The sequence below is a fragment of the Mus musculus genome, chromosome 6 (assembly GCF_000001635.26).
Source record: "Mus musculus strain C57BL/6J chromosome 6, GRCm38.p6 C57BL/6J".
Classification (NCBI taxonomy): Eukaryota; Metazoa; Chordata; class Mammalia; order Rodentia; family Muridae; genus Mus; species Mus musculus.
In genome coordinates this window covers 70,555,258-70,579,008 of record NC_000072.6, presented here as the reverse complement: position 1 = coordinate 70,579,008, position 23,751 = coordinate 70,555,258, and the positions used below count along the sequence as shown (strand labels likewise).

Sequence of the window (23,751 nt, the reverse complement as noted above, 5' to 3'; positions counted from 1 at the left end):
ACTTCTATTCAATTGATCGAACTTTCTTTTTTCTTTTTTCTTTTAATTAGGTATTTTCCACATTTACATTTCCAATGCTAACCCAAAAGTCCCCCATACCCTCCCTCCCACTCCCCTACCCACCCACTACCACTTTTTGGCCCTGGTGTTCCCCTATACTGGGGCATATAAAGTTTGCAAGTCCAATGGGCCTCTCTTTCCAGTGATGGCCAACTTGGCCATCTTTTGATACATATGCAGCTAGAATCAAGAGCTCTGGGGTACTGGTTTTATTGTTGTTCCTCCTATAGGGTTGCAGATCCCTTTAGCTCCTTGTGTATGTTCTCTAGCTCCTCCATTGGGGGCCCTCCACAAACATTTAGATTTATTTAGATTATTAACCTGATCTTGATTTAACTTTGGTACCTGCTATCTGTCTAGAAATTTGTCCATTTCATCCAGGTTTTCCAGTTTTGTTGAATATAGCCTTTTGTAGAAGGATCTTATGGTGTTTTGGATTTCTTCAGGATCTGTTGTTATGTCTCCCTTTTCATTTCTGAGTTTGTTAATTAGGATGCTGTCCCTGTGCCCTCTAGTGAGTCTGGCTAAGGGTTTATCTATCTTGTTGATTTTCTCAGAAAACCAGCCCCTCGTTTGTTTGATTCTTTGAATTGTTCTTCTTGTTTCCACTTGGTTGATTTCTCCCCTGAGTTTGATTATTTCCTGCCATCTACTCCTCTTCAGTGAATTTGCTTCCTGTTTTTCTAGAGCTTTTAGGTGTGTTGTCCAGCTGCTAGTGTGTGCTCTCTCTAGTTTCTTTTTGGATGCACTAAGAGTTTCCCTCTTAGAAATGCTTTCAAAGTGTCCCATAAGTTTGGTTATGTTGTGGCTTCATTTTCATTAAACTATAAAAAGTCTTAAATTTCTTTCTTTGTTCCTTCCTTGACCAGATATCATTGAGAAGGGTGTTGTTCACTTTCCACGTGAATGTTGGCTTTCCATTATTTATGTCCTTATTGAAGATCAGCCTTAGTCCATGGTGGTCTGATAGAATGCATGGGACGATTTCAATATTTTTGTATCTGTTGAGGCCTGTTTTGTGATCAATTAAATGGTCAATTTTGGAGAAGGTCCCGTGAGGTGCTGAGAAGAAGGTATATCCTATTGTTTTAGGATAAAATGTTCTGTAGATATCTGTTAAGTTCATTTGTTTCATCACTTCTGTTAGTTTCACTGTGTCCCTGTTTAGTTTCTGTTTCCACAATCTGTCCACTGATGAAAGTGGTGTTTTGAAGTCTCCCACTATTATTGTGTGAGGTGCAATGTGTGCTTTGAGCTTTACTAAAGTGTCTTTAATGAATGTGGCTGCCCTTGCATTTGGAGCATAGATATTCAGAATTGAGAGTTCCTCTTGGAAGATTTTACCTTTGATGAGTATGAAGTGTCCCTTCTTGTCTTTTTTTTGATAACTTTGGGTTGGAAGTCAATTTTATTTAATATTAGAATGGCTACTCCAACTTGTTTCTTCAGACCATTTGCTTGGAAAATTGTTTTCCAGCCTTTCAAGCTGAGGTAGTGTCTATCTTTTTCCCTGAGATGGGTTTTCTGTAAGCAGCAGAATGTTGAGTCCTGTTTGTGTAGCCAGTCTGTTAGTCTATGTCTTTTTATTGTGGAATTGAGTCCAATGATATTAAGAGATATTAAGTAAAAGTAATTGTTCCTTCCTATTATTTTTGTTTTTAGAGTTGGCATTTTGTTATTATGGCTGTCTTCTTTTTGGTTTGTTTAGGGATTACTTTCTTGCTTTTTCTAGAGCATGGTTTCCGTCCCTGTATTTGTTTTATTTGGTTTTGTCGTGGAATACTTTGGTTTCTCCATCTAACGTAATTGAGAGTTTGGCTCAGTATAACAGCCTGGGCTGGCATTTGTGTTCTCTTAGTGTCTGTATAACATCTGTCCAGGCTCTTCTGGCTTTCATAGTCTCTGGTGAAAAGTCTGGTGTAATTCTGATAGGCCTGCCTTTTTATGTTATTTGACCTTTTTCCCTTACTGCTTTTAATGTTCTATCTTTATTTAGTGCATTTGTTGTTCTGATTATTATGTGTCAGGAGGAATTTCTTTTCTGGTCCAGTCTATTTGGAGTTCTGTAGGCTTCTTGTATGTTCATGGGCATCTCTTTCTTTAGGTTTGGGAAGTTTTCTTCTATAATTTTGTTGAAGATATTAGCTGGCCCTTTAAGTTGAAAGTCTTCATTCTCATCTACTATTATCCGTAGGTTTGGTCTTCTCATTGTGTCCTGGATTTCCTGGATGTTTTGAGTTAGGATCTTTTTGCATTTGTCTTTTCTTTGATTGTTGTGCCGATGTTCTCTATGGAATCTTCTGCACCTGAGATTCTTTCTTCCATTTCTTGTATTCTGTTGATGATGCTCATATCTGTGGTTCCAGGTTTCTTTCCTAGGGTTTCTATCTCCAGCGTTTTCTCACTTTGGGTTTTCTTTATTGTGTCTACTTCAGTTTTTAGGTCTTGGATAGTTTTATTCAATTCCATCACCTGTTTTGTCGTGTTTTCCTGAAATTCTTTAAGGGACTTTTGTGCTTCCTTTTTAAGGTCTTCTACCTGTTTACCAGTGTTCTCCTTTATTTCCTTAAGTGAGATATTAAAGTCCTTCTTGATGTCCTCTACCATCTTCATGATATATACTTTTAAATCAGATACTAATTTTTGGGTCTGTTTGGGTGCCCTGGACTGGGCGAAGTGGGAGTGCTGGGTTCTGATGATGGTGAGTGGTCTTGGTTTCTGTTAGTAAGATTCTTACGTTTGCCTTTTGCCATCCGGTAATCTCTGGAGTTAGTTGTTATAGTTGTCTCTGGTTAGAGCTTGTTCCTCAGGTGATTATGTTAACCTCTATCAGCAGACCTGGGAGACTAGATCTCTCCTGAGTTTCAGTTTTCAGAGTACTCTCTGCAGGCAAGCTCTCCTCCTGCAGGGAAGGTGTCCAGATACCTGTTGTTCGAACCTACCTCCTGGCAGAAGTTGTGATCCACCCACAGAGGTCTTATGATCCCGTGGAGGGTCCTGTGGGCAACTTGCGGGTGTCCGCAGACTCCACACTCAAGGTACCCCGGTGATGGTGGGAACCGGAAGGGACTTGTGCCCTTGATCAGGCTGTGTTTTCTGATTCCCTAATTAATGCAGTCTCAGGTACAGCGTGATTGGATTGGAGCAGCAGCTGTGTTCCACTCTCCAGAGGTTTTAAGATCCCATGGAGGGTCTTGTGGGTAGCTGGCAGGTATCCGCAGACTCTGCGCCCAAGCTACCCTGGTGCTGGCGGGGACCGAAGGGTTGATCTACCTTTTTTTTTGCTGTTCCAGTACCATGCAGTTTTTATCACAATTGCTCTGTAGTACATCTTTTGGTCAGACATCGTGATTCCCCAGAAGTTTTTTTTTTTTTTTAATTGTTGAGAATAGTTTTTGATATCCCAGGTGTTTTGTTATTATATATGAATTTGGAAATTGCCCTTCCTAATTCTGTGAAGAATTGAGTTGGAATTTTGATGGGGATTGCATTGAATCTGCAGATTGCTTTTGGCAAGATAGTCATTTTTACTATATTAATTATGCCAATCCATGAACATTGGAGATCTTTCCATCTTCTAAGAACTTCAATTTCTTTCTTCAGAAACTTGAAGTTCTTATCATACAGATCTTTTACTTCCTTAGTTAGAGTCACACCCAGTCATTTTATATTTTTTGTGACTATTGAGAAGGGTGTTGTTTCCCTAATTTCTTTCTGCAAAAAAGGCACCCTTTCAATTTATGACAGTGAGTATTTGGTCCTCTCAGAGATTTCTGTTAACAAAGTATAGAGGTTGGGAGCTCCCAGGTAAGGAGGAACTATGGCCTGGCTAATGAGGAGGAGGCCTTTACTGACCTCCATTATTCATTGGTCTTTCAAACACCCATCAATAAAATGTTACAGGGGCTGTTGACTTGAGAACCTGTGACTTTGAGTTATCTATTATGATTTCAAATTCCTTCTAAGATTATAATTTTTGAGGATGTTGCCTTTGATGATTGAAAGAAATGGGGTGCTAGAGATGAAATTGGAGGCATGGGAATTTTTTTCTTTGTCATTGAACATTCTGGATTATTATTATTTTTCAATGAGGGACAAATAAATAGCCTGCTATGGATCCACAAGACTAATGGAATGGATTTCGACCATATTGTCTCTTTCTAGCAGAAGGGCTGTGCCACTTGGTTTCATTAAGTAGTTGTGAAAGAAGAGTAAATGTTCCCAGATGAAGTGAATGAAAATTTTTTCCGTGATGTCTCTCATGATGTGTTAAGAGAGGAGGTTGAAAACAGAGTAGTGAATAGAATTGAATATCTAGTTTGAGAATCTAGAAGGAGGTTTACTGCCTTCCTCTCAGTTCTCAGAATCATGGGAAGATCCCATGATGATCATGGTGTCTGAGCACCACAAGCTCACAGCTTAAGAAATTAACAGTGTTGTTGGATCTCTTGTGGGGAGGGGTCATGATGCAGAGAATACTGCCTCCAAAGACAGTCTAGCCTCTAGTGTTTCCTCTGTCATAGTCATGGCAGCTTCCTTTGCTTATAAGTGTACTCTTTCTTTCAGTTTCTTGAATGTCCTTCAATGTAGCATTAACTGCAAGGCCATTCAGAAATAACCTTAGGCCTGCATGACTGTGAGGTCACCACTAGGCTCTCACCTTAGTTTTTTTTCTCATTGAGCATTCTGCAGAGATCAATTATAAAAGACTGAAATGACAGTCTTCAGGAGATTATTTAAAGTTTGTACTCCTTCAAGGGCCAGTTCCTGTACCTTCCTTTTACTACCTGGGATTTATTTGCTTATAAATGTATTTGCTTAAATTAGCTTCTTTTCTCCAGAGTCCTGAGACAGAGATTAGTGGTGCATTATTGTACATCTACACTTAGTAGTTCAGGGCACTTCTTGTTCTTGCAGAGGACCCCAGTTTGTTTTCCAGCACTCACATCAACTAGCTGAAAATCTCTTGTATCTCCAGCTCCCTGGGATCTGATTTCCTCTTCTGACTGGTATGAGCAGTCACACTCGCACCCCTCCCCCATGTACACAATTTAAAATGAAAATAAATGATTAAAGGAAAAGAATTGATACCCCATGCTGGCAAGGTTGCTCACCCTGTCCCAGGAAGCTCACAGAAGACTGATGTCCTGAGTGTGATTTCCAGACTGGACCTCGTGGAAAGAAAGAACTTACTTCTGCAGGTTGTACTTTCACACACACACACCACACACACACACACACACACACACACACACACACACACACACACACACACTACAGTAAGTGTCCTTGGTTAACACTATTTTTAGTGACATATTTTGTATTTATAATCTTCTATTTTCAGAATTTTAAATAAGACAGTAAATCCTCAGTGACTGGAATCAAAGGAGGATGCTGAGTATGGAGTGAATATGCAGAGATGTGGTCAGGGATGGAGTGGAGAAGGGAAAATTATCTAAAGATAAATGTGTAAATAAAAATTTAAATGATAAATAATAATTAAAACAAACATTTTGCTGAGAAATAATTAAATTACAAAGCATGAAGGATGGGACACCCATATATATCTGTTTATATACTTGTTTCATTAATTGAGATATTTTTCCAAACAGGTCTAGATATCTGTGTTGAGATGTCATGGAGTAAGAGAGAACTGAGAGTCTGAGCCTCAGTGAGCTGCAACCCTAGGAGGTTTTTGTTCAGCCCTGGAGCACTGTGGGAGGATCCTCATTATTTTGCTGACAGTAATAGGTTGCAGCATCATCAGCCTCCACAGGATCAATGGTGAGGGTGAAGTCTGTCCTAGACCCACTGCCACTGAACCTGGCAGGGACCCCAGATTCTAGGTTGGATGCAAGATAGATGAGGAGTTTGGGTGGCTGTCCTGGTTTCTGCTGGTACCAGTGCATAAAACTATTGCCATAACTATCAACACTTTCACTGGCTCTGCAGGATATGGTGGCCCTCTGCCCTAGAGACACAGCCAAAGAAGCTGGAGATTGGGTCAGCACAATGTTACCTGTGGAACCTGGAATGATAAACACACAGACTATTGTTATTTATGTATAAAAGCCTTCCCAGCAGAGGACCTTTTCATTTAAAAATATCAAGAATACTGCAGATATCACTATTAGACACCAGGAAACGAAGGGGTCTCAGGAAACAAAACCAATTTCAAATGCATTAATTATAATGTTTATGAACCCATAGGCATGCAAAATCATAATGTCCACAGAGGTTTCTCTCAACACTTCTCTGCACTCTCACCTGGAACCCAGAGCAGCAGCACCCATAGCAGGAGTGTGTCTGTCTCCATCTCTGAGAGCTGGAAGAGAGGATGCTTTCTTAGGCTCCTGGCAGCTGCCCTTAAAGAAGCCTGGGCTGTTATAAAATTATTTCATATGCAAATAAGCAGAGTATGTACTGTTTCTTCAAGTGCACCTGCCCCTGTTTCACCCACAGGAAGTTGGTGTTAGCAGAAAATTTACTAGAACATCACATGTGTCTTAAGGGACCCTTCTAAATACATTTTTTTGGGGGACAGGTTTCTCTATTTTTGGTTGTCCAGTAGCTCACACTGTAGACCAGATCCTACTGTCTTTGCCTCCTGAGTGCTGGAATTAAAGGTGTATACCACCACATCCCAGTTTTTCCTTACAGTCTACACAGTTAATTATTTACCCTCTAGCCTTTTTGAGGTGTGAGGTGTGGGAGTGCATTATGGATGCACTATGTAAAGAATGTAAGTTATTTCAAGAACAACTTGATCCTTCAAAATTGTACATACCCAACAAAACCATTATCTGAGAGGGAATAGAGGAAAATAATTCACAGAACAAAAGTAACATAATTCTTGGCATACTATATTATTATTTTAGATCCATGTTTTAGATCATTGTGTATGAGTTGTCTTTGTATGTTTGTATATTTGTTCATTTTTGAAGGCAACTTCTCTTGCTATGGTATGTGGGTGGAGATCAGAACACAATGTTGGGTGTAGATCTGAGACAAGGTCTGTTGTTCAACCTACACATGAAATGCTTTTTAGACCGGGCTCTTGTGGGGATTCTCTTGTTTCCTTCTGTCTCTCATCTTGTCACATCATTATTCCAAATACCATCCATGCTGGCACTGCATCTGATGTTTGGTGGGTAGGTGGGATGTGAGTCGGGTTCTCACACCTATGTGATAATCACCTTGTCTACAGATCCACCTGTCAGCCCATTGTCTTTGTGTATACCAGTGAGAGGATGTTCTTTTTACTGAACAAAAATAATGGTGCAGGAAATTTAGGAGTTCAAAAATCAAGAAAGGAAGCATGTAATTAAGATGTGTCCTGATACATCATTTGTGTAGTTCTTCAAACATCCAAGATTATTAAAAGACAGATATTTTGTGTTGTGTCGTGGGAATAATAAGCTAATGTCCATCCCCCCCCAAGAATTTGTAAGATAGACAGATAAATGATAAATAGATAGGTAGATAAAGAAGTGAATATTTCTTCATATTCTCAGATTGCTTCCTCCTTTCTTGGTTAACTAGTCACAATGATGGATTTCCTTGCAAGATTTCTAGGTGGGAAGTTTCATAAAAGTATTTCAATTAAAAAAGAAAATAAAATTATAAGAAGACTTATGAATAGAAGGAATAGTAAGAAGCATTGGAATGTGGCGAGAAGGAAGAAAGGAGGAACAGGGAGGCAGGAAGGAAGAAAAGGAAGAGAAGATTCTGGGAAGGGAAGAAGAGGATAGAAGAAAGAATGAGAAAGAAAGACATGAGGAAAGAGGGAGGAGAAGGAACGATGGACAATTCCCTCCTCCTCTGCTTATGCTCACTGTAGTTTTTGTTTGTTTGTTTTTTGTTTTTTGTTTTTGTTTTTTTATTTGCAGGTCTCTGCCATATAGAGATGGATCCTTTTTAATTATTAGATATTTTCTTTATTTACATTTCAAATGTTATCCCCTTTCCTGGTTTTCCCTCTGAAAACACCCGATTGCCTTCCACCTCCCCCTACTCACCAACCTACCCACTCCTGCTTTCTGGCCCTGTCATTCCTCTACACTTGGGCATAGAGCCTTCACAGGACCAAGGGCCTTTCCTCCCATTGATGGCTGACAACTGTTTGTTTTATTGTGCATATTCACTGTACTAAACCAGGTACAGTTCAAAGATGAGTTAAACAGGGTAAAACAAATATATATCTCTTGAAATTAACAAATTATTCCTCACATTTTACCTTACTTTTTGAAGTATGCTCACTTTTAGTTGATTTTTGTATTAAAAATTAGAATGTTGACCTGTTATAATGTGGAAGTAAGGTGATATTTCCATTTAAGCTCAGAATAAAAAAAATTTCTATATTAAGAAATGTCTACTATGCATAATGTATGCATATTATATATACTAAGGGTCATACATTTTTAAACATCCTCCAATCTCATAGTTATTATTTTAAGGATGTTTATTGTTGGTGGAGAATAATAATAAACACATCAAATGTTATTCTACTGCTTCCATGAGATTCTCCCATTGCTCTTGTTGCTCTTGACTTGCCTTGTATATAGCGTCAGGAACTGCACTTCATGTTCCAGGCATGATGATGTATTCTAATAATCCAAACACATAAGAAGCTGAGGCAGGAGGATATTGAATTTGCAGCCCTCTAGGACACATAGGTTGGGTTACACAGATGACCAAATCTTCTGCCCTGCTTCAAGCCCCACATCTTCATCTATTTTTACATATATCCCTACTAGTATATATTTTCATTATATCGACTTTGTTCTCATTTTATTGATTCATAACTTAACTTTCCTTTATTTTAAAATTGTTTATTAGGTATTTTCCTCATTTACATTTCCATTGCTATCCCAAAAGTTCCCCATACTCTCCCCCCCATGCCCCTACCCACCCACTCCCACTTCTTGGCCCTGGCATTCACCTGTACTGAGGCATATAAAGTTTGCATGACCAATGGGCCTCTCTTTCCACTGATGGCAGGCTAGGCCATCTTCTGATACATATGCAGCTAGAGACAAGAGCTCCAGCGGTTACTGGTTAGTTCATATTGTACCTTTCTATCCATTAACATTGGTTATTTTGATTCAATGCAGCAGAATGGCCCTCTCCTCATGAAAAAAGACACAGTACCCTCTGACACAAAGATCGACAAGATGATAGACCAGAAGATGCATGGGATAGGGATGTTCTTGTGTGGAATGCAGCACAGATGTGAAAACAATGATGACCATTACAAAGTAGGTACCTGATCCCACCCCTGAGACAAGATATTTGGCCATAAACAGCTCAGAGAGGAGGTCTTTGAAATGCAATGCACAGAGGGCCTGAAGTGCATGGAGTATGGGGAAAGGATGGGCTGGGATTTACAATGGAGGACAAAGGAATTGAGTGTAGAAGCAGACATGGGCCTGAAGCTAATATGCTGGAACCTGGCCAAGAAGGATAAGGTTACTGCATAGTGTAAAGAGAGTCCATGGGACAGAGGTCTCAAAGAGTTCACGTTTTTCAGTGAAACTTATTTAGTTAGTGTTGTGCTTGACACACAACAAAGAAAATCAGGTGAGGCCATTGTCATTTCTGTCCAAGCTGAACTGTTTGCTCTTTCATCCTATAATTTTTCTGAATTTACAAAATGATATTAAGAATTTTACCCTCTGAACAATATCCAGTTCCACATGCCCAACTTAGACTGAGTGAGCAATTAATAAATTATAATCCTATGTAAAGTTATTGCATAGAAAGGTTACTGACCCAACAATTGCCTCACCACTGCATTAAACACATTTTCTCCTTAGTTTCAGAAGACAGTGATTCAGTTCTTCTTGTCAAATATTTTGCAGTATGATTACAGATATTTTTCTGTTCCTCTGCCCCCTAGTCTGGTACGCTATACCCATCCTCTGTGTCTCTATGGAATTTGTTGAGGCCTGCTCCTTGTAACATAACTGTTGCCATGTTGTATTTAGTCTCCAGTTTGCTCATAAGGTGAAATAAAGTTCAGGTTGTCAGACTCCACTTCCCAGTAGTAATTATCCACAGCTGACACTGAAGATGTTATTGAGAAGCCAAAAAGTTATGTTTGAACCAATCATTCTCTCTTATCTCAATGTTCTGAAATTTCCCTGTTCACCAACTATCCAATATCCCCCTTCCCTTACTTAGTACCAATCAGCTGATATACTTTGTCTAGTATGCCAAAATGTAATATTGCTCTCATTCTTGCCTTTTAAACTTTTGAACGTGCTTTTTTTTTCCTATAAAAAACCTGTCCTGAGAATTGTTTGATGTCATAGCTGGAGACTCAGTTTGGAACTACGTTCCTGGTCTGACCACTATTAAGGTCATTAAATTCAATAAACTATTCTTCCTTAACTTGGATTTGCGTTTTTATGGTAGGTGTGGAGATTCCTGAACTACAACAGATTGCAGTTTGCTGTTCATTGACTTCACAGCTAATATCCACATATAAAAGAATATATTCCATATTTGTTTTTCTGAGTCCAGGAATCCTCATTCAGGAGGATTTTTTTCCTAATGTTGGCTTGCAAATTTCATGTTGTTAGTGTGTATGTGTGTTTATGTTTATGTGTATATGTGTGTGTTCTTGATCCATTGTTTTGTTAAGGGACATCTATGTTGTTTCCAATTTCTGGCTATTATAAACAGAGCAGCAGTGAACATGGCTGAACATTGTCTCTGTGGTAGGATGAAGTATTCCTTGGATATATGCCCAAGAGTGGTATAGCTGGACATTGAGGTAGATTTCTCTCTGAGGATCCACCACACTGTTTTTCACAGTGGCTGGATGAGTTTTCATTCCCACTAGGAATGTATAAGTGTTCCTTTTACTCCACATCTTTTCATGACTGAGCTGTCATTTTTTTTAAATTGATCTTTGTCATCAGATCCTGTTAGAGGATATTTGAACATGTTTGTAGTTAGAGTGTGGCTCAGCCCTTAGTACACAACTTTAATCACTCTGGATGGAATACACACCTTTTGTATGCACTTTTATTTTCAAGCAAGGCTGGCAATGTTAGTTTGTAGAAGGAAGCAGTCATATTTGAAAATGATGTCTAACAGATTTGAGAGAATAGATTATGTCCAACTCTCAAGAGAAGAGAGAGAGGAAAGAGAAGTTAAATAAGAGACAGACAGTACAGTCCGACAGTGCAGGAATACATTAGAGTTCATGGAGAACAGTAGAGTTGAAAGGAAGAGTAGAGCAACACAGGGAGGGAGAAGGAGGCAATTTTACTGAGATAGTTTTACAAAGACAGAATGAAGAAAGAACAATCTAGACACAGGTAAAGCCAGAATGAGCAACAGATTGAGAAGAGCCAGAAGATTAAGAAAGATTGCTAGAGTTATTTGTGTCCAATCAGAACGATTCAGAAGCTGAGAGGAAAGCCATATTGAGTAAGACATCTGGGAGAGGAATTTGAACAAGAAGAGCTGAGTTGAAACAGTGAACATGAATTAAGAAAGAATAAGAAAAGATGAGCTTATTCAGCAGTAAGTCTCAGAGTCTGAAAACATTCTAGGCCTAGATTACATTGATCCTGAGGATAGAAACTTCCAGGACTAGTCCTAGGTTAGCCAAGGAAGGAAGGAAACCTCCCAGACGGTAATTACAGCAGGAGAATAAGTTACATTTACATTAATGTTATTTAGTTTTCATATATCACTAGTAGTACTTGTTAAGGTCTAGTTAAAATATTAAGGCCTAGATGAGATGTTAATGCCTAGGTAAAAGGTTAAGTCCTAGGTAACTCTTACCTGGCTAGCCTGCCATTTTTTTCTGTAACTAATATAAGAAAACTTTCTCACTGGTTGTATCTCCTGCTACTAGGAATCTTTCTCATGCCCAAGTTGACTACATATTCTGTTATGTTCTGTTGGAAACAAGTCATGATAGAAGTCAGTAGAACTGTTTTGTGTAGCTACTCACAAGAAGGTTGGATTGGTCCCAACCACCCAGTACCACTTCATGCATCTGTGTATAAGCTTTTATGGTATTTGCCTTTGAGAGCTGCCTCCCATCTATTTAAAAGTAAGACTTTCATTTTGAGTAGAGGTCAAAAAACTTTAAGTTCCCAAGACCTGCCTAGGAACTGACATTATACTTGGCAAAAAGAGAAATATACATGTGTATGGGTAACTAACATCCTCATTAGCAGATTAAGACATGAATGTTAGATAAGGCAAGTTACCTGTCAAAACTAAATACCCTAATCAATGGGAGCAGGATAAGTGTAAAACAAAGACATGCTCTTAAGGAAATCTTCTTGTCCTAAATCCTGATGGAGGAATAACACTTGACTCAGATATTTGTAGATCTCAGACTTATAAAGCTGTATAGGACCTTAACTCTGAGTCAAATCTTAAACCCAGTTCATTATCATCAAGGAAGGAGTATGGCAGTGCCCAGGCAGCCATAACATAGAAGCAGTTGGGAGTTCAACATCTTGTTTTAAAGGCAAAGAGGAGAAGACTAGCATCTTCAGGCAGCTATGATGATAGTCTTAAATCCCATGCCCACAGTGACACACCTCCTCTAACAAGGCTACACCTATTCCACCAAGGCTACACTTCCAAATATTGGCCCACATCCTGGGCCAAGCATATTCAAACCACCATGGGGGTAATTTTTAGTAATTGTGCAGGAGCTTAGTTTTTTTAAAAAAAATTTAATTAGATATTTTCTTCATTTACATTTCAAATGCTATCCCAAAATCCTCTATATGCTCCCCCCTCCCCCCCCCCCGCTCCTCTACCCACTCACTCATACTTCTTGGCCCTGGCATTCCTCTGTACTGGGGCAGATAAAGTTTGATAGATCAAGGGGCTTCTCTTCCAAATGATGGCCGACTAGGCCATCTTCTGCTACATATGCAGCTAGAGACACAAACTCTGGGGGTATTGATTAGTTCATATTGTTGTTCCACATATAGGGCACAGACCCTTTTAGCTCTTGGGTACTTTCTCTAGCTCCTATATTGGGGTTCCATTCTATAGACGACTGTGAGCATCCACTTCTGTATTTGCCAGGAACTGGCAAAGCCTCACAGGAGACAGCTATATCAGGGTCCTTTCAGCAAAATCTTGCTGGCATATGCAATAGTGTCTGCGTTTGGTGGCTAATTATCAGATGGACCCCGGGGGGGCAGTCTCTGCATGGTCCATCATTTGATCTTAGCTCCAAACTTTGTCTCAGCATCTCCTTCCATGGATATTTTATTCCCTATTCTAGGGAGGAATGAAGTCCACCCACTGGTCTTGATTTTCTTGTTTTGGAAGTTGTATCTTGGGTATTCTAGGTTTCTTGGTTAATATCCTCTTGTCAGTGAGTGTATATCAAGTGACTTCTTTTGTGATTGGGTTACTCATTCAGAAAGATATTCTCCAAATACATCCATTTGCACAAGAATTTCATAAATTCATTGTTTTTAATAGCTGAGTAGCACTTCATTGTGTAAATTTACCACATTTTCTTTATCCATTCCTCTGTTGAAGGACATCTGGGTTCTTTCCAGCTTCTGGCTATTATAAATAAGGCTGCTATGAACATAGTGGAGCATGTGTCCTTCTTACCAGTTGGAACATCTTCTGGATATATGCCCAGGAGAGGTATTGCTGGATCTACTGGTAGTACTGTGTCCAGTTTTCTGAGGAACTGCTAGACTGATTTCCAGAGTGGTTGAACCAGCTTGGAATCCCACCAGCAATGGAGGAGTGTTCCTCTTTCTACACAACCTTGCCAACATCTGCTGTCATCTGAATTTTTGATCCTAGGCATTCTGACTGGTGTGAGGTTGAATCTCAGTGTTGTTTTGATTTACATTTCCCTGATGATTAAGGATGTTGAACATTTTTTTCAAGTGCTTCTCTGCTCTTCGGTATTCCTGAGTTGAGAATTCTTTTTTTTTTTAGGTCTGAGCCCCATTTTTTTAATGGGGTTATTTGAATTTCTGGAGTTCAGCTTCTGTGCAAGAGTTTATTAAATAATCCATGGCCTCTGCCTTGGTTATTGGAAGGCTGACCAGGACATGTTAATAGCTAATAGCGATTTATTAAAATCCATTTAAATTTGCCACACTTGATACTGGGCATTGAACTGAAATTAACCTGAACAAAATTACTAGGTAGAGACACTAACCCTCCCCCTAAAAATACAGCTTCTAGCTCTGTCATTTTAATACAAAGAGGCTAAAAAATTCAGTGGCAAAATAGGTCTTCTAATATCTACACGTGGCCAACAGCCAAAAAGACATGGGGACTGTGGAAGGCCCCTGCTTTATTAATTTCCCCTATAATCTTCATATAGTTGGTTTTAAGGATTTTGTTTTTTGCTTCAGCTATGTAGGAATATTCATGGCCTGTTGTGATCAGATATCTGGGTTCTGATGGAGACATAATGTCCTTGATGTTACTGATTATGTTCTTATGGTAGTATCTAAGCATCTGGGTTTTGGGGACTATAGACCTAGCTACTGATTTCAGGGTTTGTCTTTGTTCCATTTTTAAAAGAAATGATCATTGGTTTCTGTTTCCTCTCTGGAATTTCAGAGAGTTTGTTGCCTGCTTCACTGAACACTTTGCTGGTGTGTTGAGGGGAATGTTTGCTGATGTTCGAGGTAGGGGTGGGAGGTCAGGGGGAGATGTAGTCTGTTGTAGTGCTAGGGGCAACCCTGAAAATTGAGTCTGGGGGAACAGAGAGAGTGGAGTATGTCCACAGGCAGCCTCCCTGTTTATTTGGCCAGCATGGCCTGTTGTTGAGTAAGGGTTTTCTGTCTAAGTTGGGGGCTCAAACAGAGCCACAAGTGTTGTAGGGAAGGCAGAAGTTGATGGTTTGTGGGATACACAGGAGGCATGGACTGGAGGTAGTGACATAGGGATGGAGGGCTGCAGCTCATGTTCTGTTGCAGTGCTAGGGCTCTGAGAATTGGGCTTGGGTGAATAGCGAGTAGAAATGGTAAGTAGGCTGCCTACCTGGTCTTCTGGAAGAAATGGTATGTGGTTGAGCAGGGAGAGTCCATTTGAACTGGGGACTGGGACATATTGATGAGTAGTGGAGGGCAGGCTAGGGGTATTGTCTGTGGAATCCCACATGTGTGGAAAGTGGAGAGGGGAGGCTGCACCTGGTGTCCTGTTGCAGAGTTAGTGGTAACCTTGAGAATTGTGTCTGGGGAAAAGGAGAGTGGAAAAAGTCCATGGACAGCCTGACTGGTTTTCTGACAGGATGGCCTGCTGGCTTTCTCACTTTCTTACAAGTGCTCATTTTATCCATTTCATAAATTCTCATAATTTTTGTTACATTTTATTATCACAGTTACAATTTATTACAATTTAATTAATTACTTAATTTTCTTCTCTCTCTCTCTCTCTCTCTCTCTCTCTGTGTGTGTGTGTGTGTGTTTGGGTGTAGGTGCAGATGGCATGTTTGTGGAGGTCAGAGGACAACATTGAGTTGTTCTCTCTGTCATGTGAGTTCTGAGTATACTCTGGTCTGTCATGTGGCTTGATGGGAAGTGAATTAGCTTCTGAGCCATACTGCTGCCCTTTAAAATTATTTACTGAAGTATACTCATTGTACACAAGTTTCATCAAAGCAATGTCTTTCAAATATATCATATATTTTGACAATATCAAATAACCTTCCCTAATTGTCCTTCCCTTTCTGCTGTTTCCAGTAGTAGGCAATATTTTCCTGTTCTTGAAAGGGCTTTAATCTCAATCAGAGGGGCTGTTGGTTACTGCCAAAGTGTGTATGTCATTATTGTACCCTTGGTGTTATCATGCATGCTGACCATTGCTCTGGTCCATAGGCATTATAACTGGAAATGACTATTGATTACATTCTTCATTTGGACGCTTGTATGGTGTTTTCTTGTGTTATGAAAGCCAGTTCTCAAAGAGCGTATATATTCAGGTCATATCCATCTTGAGTCCTCCGGGTCCATGTACAAAATATAATAAAAACTTACTTTCTTCTACCTCTGGGTGGTAACCAAAGGCAACAATAGCCAATGATATAAAGAGAACATTTCATGTCTTTTAAAAAATTGTTTATAGAGTTTGTTGAGGCAAAGAAAATGTGCCACAGGAAAGACTGAAGGTTCTGAAGCCGGAGGTCATTGGGAGCTGCCCAGGCTGCTCAGGTGTGCCACTTAGGACTTCGAAGAGCCGTGGGACAATGCAAGAAGAAGAAGAAGAAGAAGAAGAAGAAGAAGAAGAAGAAGAAGAAGAAGAAGAAGAGGAGGAGGAGGAGGAGGAGGAGGAGGAGGAGGAGGAGGAGGAGGAGGGGGAAGAAGAAGAAGAAGAAGAAGAAGAAGAAGAAGAAGAAGAAGAAGAAGAAGAAGAAGAAGGCAGAATAGTGATACATGTCTGTATTCCCAGACATAGAGCAGGTTGAGAGAAAACCACCCTTCTGGTCGGTGCCAGCACAGGTGCACCTTGGGCACGGAGACTGAGGACATCCCCAAGGTCCTCAGAGGACTCTCCATGAGATCTTAGGACCTTTGGTGAATGGAACACAACTGCTGCTCCAATCCAATCACACAGGAACTGAGACTGCATTAATTAGGGAAGCAGAAATCCCGGACTGACCACGGTCACAAGTTCCTTCCAGTCAGCACCAGCACCGGGGCACCTTGGGCTCAGAGTCTGTGGACACCCCAAGGTCCCCAGAGGACTCTCCACGACATCTTAGGACCTCTAGTGAGTGGAACACAACTTCTGCCAGGAGGCAGGTTCGAACACCAGATATCTGGGCACATTGCCTGCAAGAGAAGAGCTTTCCTGCAGAGAGTACTCTGACCACTTCAACTTAGGAGAGATCTAGTCTCCCAGGTCTGTTGATAGAGGCTAACCTAATCACCTGAGGAACAAGATCTAACGAGAGACAACTATAACATCTAACTCCAGAGATTGCCAGATTGTGAAAGGCACATGTAAGAATCTTACTAACAGAAAGCAAGACCATGCAACATCATCAGAACCCAGCACTCCCAACCCACCCAGTCCTGGGCACCCCAACACACCCAAAAAGATAGACCCAGATTTAAAAGCATATCTCATGATGAAGGTAGAGGACATCAAGAAGGACTTTAATAACTCACTTAAAGAAATACAGGAGAACACTGCTAAACAGGTAGAAGAATTTAAAGATGAAGTGTAAAAATCCCTTAAAGAATTGCAGGAAAATACAACCAAACAGGTAATGGAATTGAATAAAACCATCCAAGACCTAAAAAGGGAAGTAGACAAAATAAAGAAAACCCAAAGTGAGACCACGCTGGAGATAGAAACCTTAGGAAAGAAATCTGGAAACATAGATGCAAGCATCAGAATACAAGAGATGGAAGAGAGAATCTAACATCAGCACAACAATCAAAGAAAATACAAAATGCCAAAAGATCCTAACTCAAAACATCCAGGAAATTGAGGACACAATGAGAAGACCAAACCTACAGATGATAGGAGTAGATGAGAATGAAGATTTTCAACTTAAAGGGCCAGCAAATATCTTCAACATAATTATAGAAGAAAACTTCCCAAACCTAAAGAAAGGCATGCCCATGAACATACAAGAAGCCTACAGAACTCCAAATAGACTGGACCAGAAAAAAAATTCCTCCTGACACATAATAATCAGAACAACAAGTGCACTAAATAAAGATAGAATATTAAAAACAGTAAGAGAAAAAGGTCAAGTAAAATATAAAGGCAGGCCTATCAGAATTACACCAGACATTTCATCAGAGACTATGAAAGCCAGAAGATCCTGGACAGATGTTATACAGACACTAAGAGAACATAAATGCCAGCCCAGGCAGGCATTTGGTACCTAGACAGGTACTAGGTACCAAAGTTAAACCATGATCAAGTTAACTATCTAAACAGTCCCATATCCCCAAAAGAAATATAAGCAGTCATTAATAGTCTCCCAACGAAAAAAAGCCCAGGACCAGATGGATTTAGAGCAGAGTTCTATCAGACCTTCAAAGAAGATCTAATTCCAGTTCTGCACAAACTATTCCACAAAATAGAAGTAGAAGGTACTCTACCCAACTCATTCTATGAAGCCACAATTACTCTGATACCTAAACCACAGAAAGATCCAACAAAGATAGTGAACTTCAGACCAATTTCCCTTATGAATATCGATGCAAAAATACTCAATAAAATTTTTGCTATCTGAATCCAAGAACACATTAAAACAATCATCTATCCTGACCAAGTAGGTTTTATTCCAGGGATGCAGGGATGGTTTAATATACGGAGATCCAGCAACGTAATCCATTATATAAACAAACTCAAAGACAAAAACCACATGATCATATCATTAGATGCTGAGAAAGCATTTGACAAAATCCAACACCCTTTCATGATAAAAGTCTTGGAAAGACCAGGAATTCGAGGCCCATACCTAAACATGACAAAAGCAATCTAGAGCAAACCAGTAGCCAACATCAAAGTAAATGGTGAGAAGCTGGAAGCAATCCCACTAAAATCAGGGACTAGACAAGGCTGCCCACTTTCTCCCTACCTCTTCAACATAATACTTGAAGTCCTAGCCAGAGCAATTCGACAACAAAAGGAGACCACGGGGATACAAATTGGAAAAGATGAAGTCAAAATATCACTTTTTGCAGATGATGTGATTATATATATAAGTGACCCTATAAATTCCACCAGAAAACTCCTAAACCCGATAAACTAGTTCGGTGAATTAGCTGGATATAAAATTAACTCAAACAGGTCAATGGCCTTTCTGTACCCAAAGAATAACTAGGCTGAGAAAAAAAATAAGGAAACAACACCCTTCTCAATAGTCACCAATAATATAAAATATCTCGGCGTGACTCTAACTAAGGAAGTGACAGATCTGTATAATAAGAACTTCAAGTCTCTGAAGAAGAAATTAAAGAAGATGTCAGAAGATGGAAAGGTCTCCCATGCTCATTGATTGGCAGGATCAACATTGTAAGAATGACTATTTTGCCAAAAGCAATCTACAGATTCAATGCCATCCCCATCAAAATTCCAACTCAATTCTTCAACGAATTAGAAAGAACAATCTGCAAATTCATCTGGAATAACAAAAAATGTAGGATAGCAAAAACTCTTCTCAAGGATAAAAGAACTTCTGGTGGAACCACCATGCCTGACCTAAAGCTTACTACAGAGCAATTGTGATAAAAACTGCATGGTATTGGTATAGAGACAGACCAATGGAATAGAATTGAAGACCCAGAAAAGAACCCACACACCTATGGTCACTTGATCTTCGACAAGGGAGCTAAAATCATCCAGTGGAAAAAAAGACAGCATTTTCAACAAATGGTGCTGGCACAACTGGTTGTTATCATGTAGAAGAATGCAAATTGATTCATTCCTATCTTCTTGTACTAAGGTCAAATCTAAGTGGATCAAGGATCTCCACATAAAACCAGAGACAATGAAACTTACACAGGAGAAAGTGAGGAAAACCCTCGAAGATATTGGCACAGGGGAAAAATTCCTGAATAGAACAGCAATGGCTTGTGCTGTAAGATCAAGGATTGAAAAATGGGACCTCATGAAACTGCAAAGCTTCTGTAAGGCAAAAGACACTGTCAATAAGACAAAAAGGCCACCAAAAGTTTGGGAAAGGATCTTTACCTATCCTAAATCAGATAGAGAACTAATATCCAATACATATAAAGAACTCAAGAAGGTGGTCTCCAGAAAATCAAATATTCCCACTAAAAAATGGGACTCAGAGCTAAACTAAGAATTCTCACCTGAGGAATACCGAATGGCTGAGAAACACCTGAAAAATATGTTCAGCATCCTTAATCATCAGGGAAACGCTAATCAAAACAACCCTGAGATTCCATCTCATACCAGTCAGAATGGCTAAGATCCAAAATTCTGGTGACAGCAGATGCTGGCGAGGATGTGGAGAAAGAGGAACACTCCTCCACTGTTGGTGGGATTGCAAGCTTGTACAACCACTCTGGAAATCAGTCTGGTGGTTCCTCAGAAAATTGGACATAGTACTACTGGAGGATTCCGCCATACCTCTCCTGGGCATATATCCAGAAGATGTCCCAAACTGTAAGAAGGACACATGCTCCACTATGTTCATAGCAGCCTTATTTATAATAGCCAGAAGCTGGAAAGAACCCAGATGCCCCTCAACAGAGGAATAGATACAGAAAATGTGGTACATTTACACAATGGAGTACTACTCAGCTATTAAAAAGAATGAATTTATTAAATTCCTAGGCAAATGGTTGGACCTGGAGGGCATTATCCTGAGTGAAGTAACCCAATCACAAAAGAACTCAAATGATATGTACTCACTGATAAGTGGATATTAGCCTAGAAACTTAGAATACCCAAGATATAAGTTACAATTTGCAAAACACTTGAAACTCAAGAAGAACGAATACCAAAGTGTGTACACTTTGCCCCTTCTTAGAATTGGGAACAAAACACCCATGGAAGGAGTTACAGAGACAGTTTGGAGCTGAGACAAAAGAACGGACCATCTAGAGCCTGCCATATCCAGGGATCCATCCCATATTCAGCCTCCAAAAGCTGACACCTTTGCATAAACTAGCAAGATTTTGCTGATAGAATCCTGATATAGCTGTCTCTAGTGAGACTACACTGGGGACTAGGAAACACATATGTGGATGCTCACACGCAGCTATTGGATGGATCACAGGGCCCCCAATAGAGGAGCTAGAGAAAATACCCAAGGAGCTAAAGGGATCTGCATCCCTATAGGTGGAACAACATTATGAACTCATCAGTACCCCGGAACTCTTGACTCTAGCTGCATATGTATTAAAAGATGGCCTAGTCGGCCTTCACTGGAAAGAGAGGCCCATTGGACTTGCAAACTTTATATGCCCCAGTACAGGGGAATGCCAGGGCCAAAAAGTGGGAGTGGGTGGGTAGGGGAGTGGGGAGGGGGTATGGGGGATTTGTGGGATAGCATTGGAAATGTAAATGAGGAAAATACCTAATAAAAAAGATTTGAATATCTAGTTTGATAATATAGAAAGAGGTTTACCTCTTTCCCCTCAGTTCTCAGAATTATGAGAAATTTTCATGATCATGGTATCTCAGTAGCAAGAGCTCAAAGCTTAAGAAATTAACAGTGCTGTTGTTCACTTGTGGGAAGGGGTTGAGATGCAGAGAATTCTGACTCCAAAGACAGTCCCATCTCTAGTGTTTCCTCTTTCACAGTCATGCCAGCTTCCTCCAATTATAAGTGTACTTTTTCTTTCACATTCTTGACTGTCCTTCAACGTAGCAGTTAACTGCAAAGCCATTCAGAAATCCTTAGGCCTGCATGGTTGTGAGGTCACCACTATGCTTTTACCTTAATTTTTTTCCTCATTGAGCTTTCTGTAGAGATCAATTTTAAAAGACTGTAATGTCAGTCTTCAGGAAATTATTTAAAGTTTGTACTGGTTCAAGGGCTAATTCCTGTGTCTTCCCTCTAATATCTGTAATTTATTTGCTTATAAATGTATTTGTTTAAATTATTTTCCTTTCTATTGAGTCCAGAGAGAGATTAATTGTGCATTAATATATCTCTATACTTTTCAAGGAAGACTTTGACATATGGAAGACAGTTAGGAGTGGATTAAGATTTGCTCCTGCCCCCTCTTCATCCCTCTACTACATGAGCTTGAAAATATTTATCTCGCTATTCTAAGAAATGACTATTATGGCCCCATTAAAGATTTTCTTAGGAAATGATCTCTTTGAATATGGGGTCTCTTTCACCTTTACAAAAGAACTGGTAAGGTGGACCATAGATACAAGGAGGGCATCAGCCTAACCTAAGTTTCAGCAGATGGTAAACAACTTGTTTTCCTGCACATATATTTGTCTCACTCAGGTTTAACTTTATCTTTTTGTAGCTCATATCCATTAACAGGGTGAGAGTTTGGAAAGCTTCCGTATATTGGTCAGGGTCAACTGAAAAATCTCTAAAGTCAGATTTAATTTGATTTAAGTCTTGCAAGGAAAGGGGATTTGTATTCTGGAGAGCAAAAGTTCACTTGACATTTTCCTTAAGAAGAAAGAGAGGAGTTGGGGACACTTATTGGTGGTTAATTTGAGGAGATGACCCTCAGAGTGAACCTGGAGATAGTGGGTAGGATGACCTGGAGAGAGTCAACAGAGGATCCTACATGCCTTTCTCTCAGAGAGGTATGATCACAACAGATGTAGTGCTGGAGGAGTCTAGAAGTGTAGATTCCATACAACAGTGTCTGTCTACAGAGATTTAACTTTCCCAGGAATGCAAAACATGTTTACATATAGGGTATTTCAGATCATTTTCCAGCCTCATGGCTGGATATTTCTAATTGGATGGTAGTATTATAATTAGTATTTCTCTTAGGAGGCCATTTTCTCTGCTTTCTTGCTTATAGGTACAGCAAGCCATAGTGCATACAGGAAAAAAAGCACTTCTCCATTAGGGATACAGAACCAAGGAGTCCTAGTGTCTCAGTGCTTTAGAGAAGTCCAAGTTGATGAGAGCTCATTGCTTGTATGCAAAGAAACGGTATTCATTAAGTCTCCTCTTCCCCTTAATTCCATGTTTGGAAAGTTCCTTGATGACACCCTTTCTCAAACAAGGTAGAATTTGAGGACCAACACCAGTGTTGTTATTTGTCCTCAATGTGCACTAAATGTTACATTCACTCACATATTTCATACACCATTTTCTTAGTCAGGGTTTCTATTCCTGCACAAAACATCATGACCAAGATGCAAGTTGGAGAGGAAGGGGTTTTGCTCAGCTTAAACTTCCAAATTGCTGTTCATCACCAAAGGAGGTCAGGACTGGAACTCAAGCAGGTCAGAATACGGGAGCTGATGCAGGGGTCATGGAAGAATGTGTCTTACTGGCTTGCTTCCCCTGGCTGGTTCAGCTTGCTCTCTTATAGAACCCAAGACTACCAGCCCAGGGATGGCACCACCCACAATGTGCTCTCCCCCTTTGATCACTACTTGAGAAAATGCCTTAAAGTTGGATCTTATGGAGGCATTTCCTCACTTGTAGCTCCATTCTCTGATAACTCCAGCTTGTGTCAATTTGACACACAAACCCAGCTAGTATAACCATACATAAAATATGAAGAAAGAAAGGATAAAGAAAGAAAGAAAGAAAGAAAGAAAGGAAAGAAGAAAGGAAGGAAGAAAGGAAGGAAGGAAGGAAGGAAGAAAGGAAAGAAAAGCACAAGTAGACACTGAACACATATAAAAGCTGTTAAAATGAAGATTATTGGTTCAAGAGAAAAGGAAAATCAATAAATCTGATCCTAAATCTTAATTTGGGGATGGACCCAGAGATAGAGAAATTGGAACCAAAGGAGGAAAATAGCTATAGCCCAGCCTATGTTTCTAAGTAACTAAGGCAGGGTGTTTTTGCGGGTAAGCAAATAAAAGCAATTGGCAAGTGAAAACACTGGGATGAGAATGTAAGCTTGTATCTGAAAGATTAACTGACAAACTTAAGTGCTCAATGCTCTTTTTAATGTAAATGATAGACAACTATGCTCCCATCAAGTTTTCCATTGTTCTAGGAGAAAAGGCGTTACTAAATCTAAAGAAGTGCCTTAATAAATGGTGCATCAGATTGGAATAAATGTA

At 39.8% G+C, this 23,751-nt stretch overlaps 1 gene segment (V, D, J or C) and 1 further gene; both read right to left on the bottom strand.

Annotated features, from left to right (window-relative positions):
- Positions 1 to 23,751, bottom strand: part of Igk (immunoglobulin kappa chain complex) — a 3,171,119-nt gene that overhangs the window by 147,746 nt on the left and 2,999,622 nt on the right.
- Positions 5,779 to 6,376, bottom strand: Igkv3-10 (immunoglobulin kappa variable 3-10). The segment is given in 2 exon segments: positions 5,779 to 6,088; positions 6,328 to 6,376. Coding segments are annotated over 2 exon segments (359 nt in total).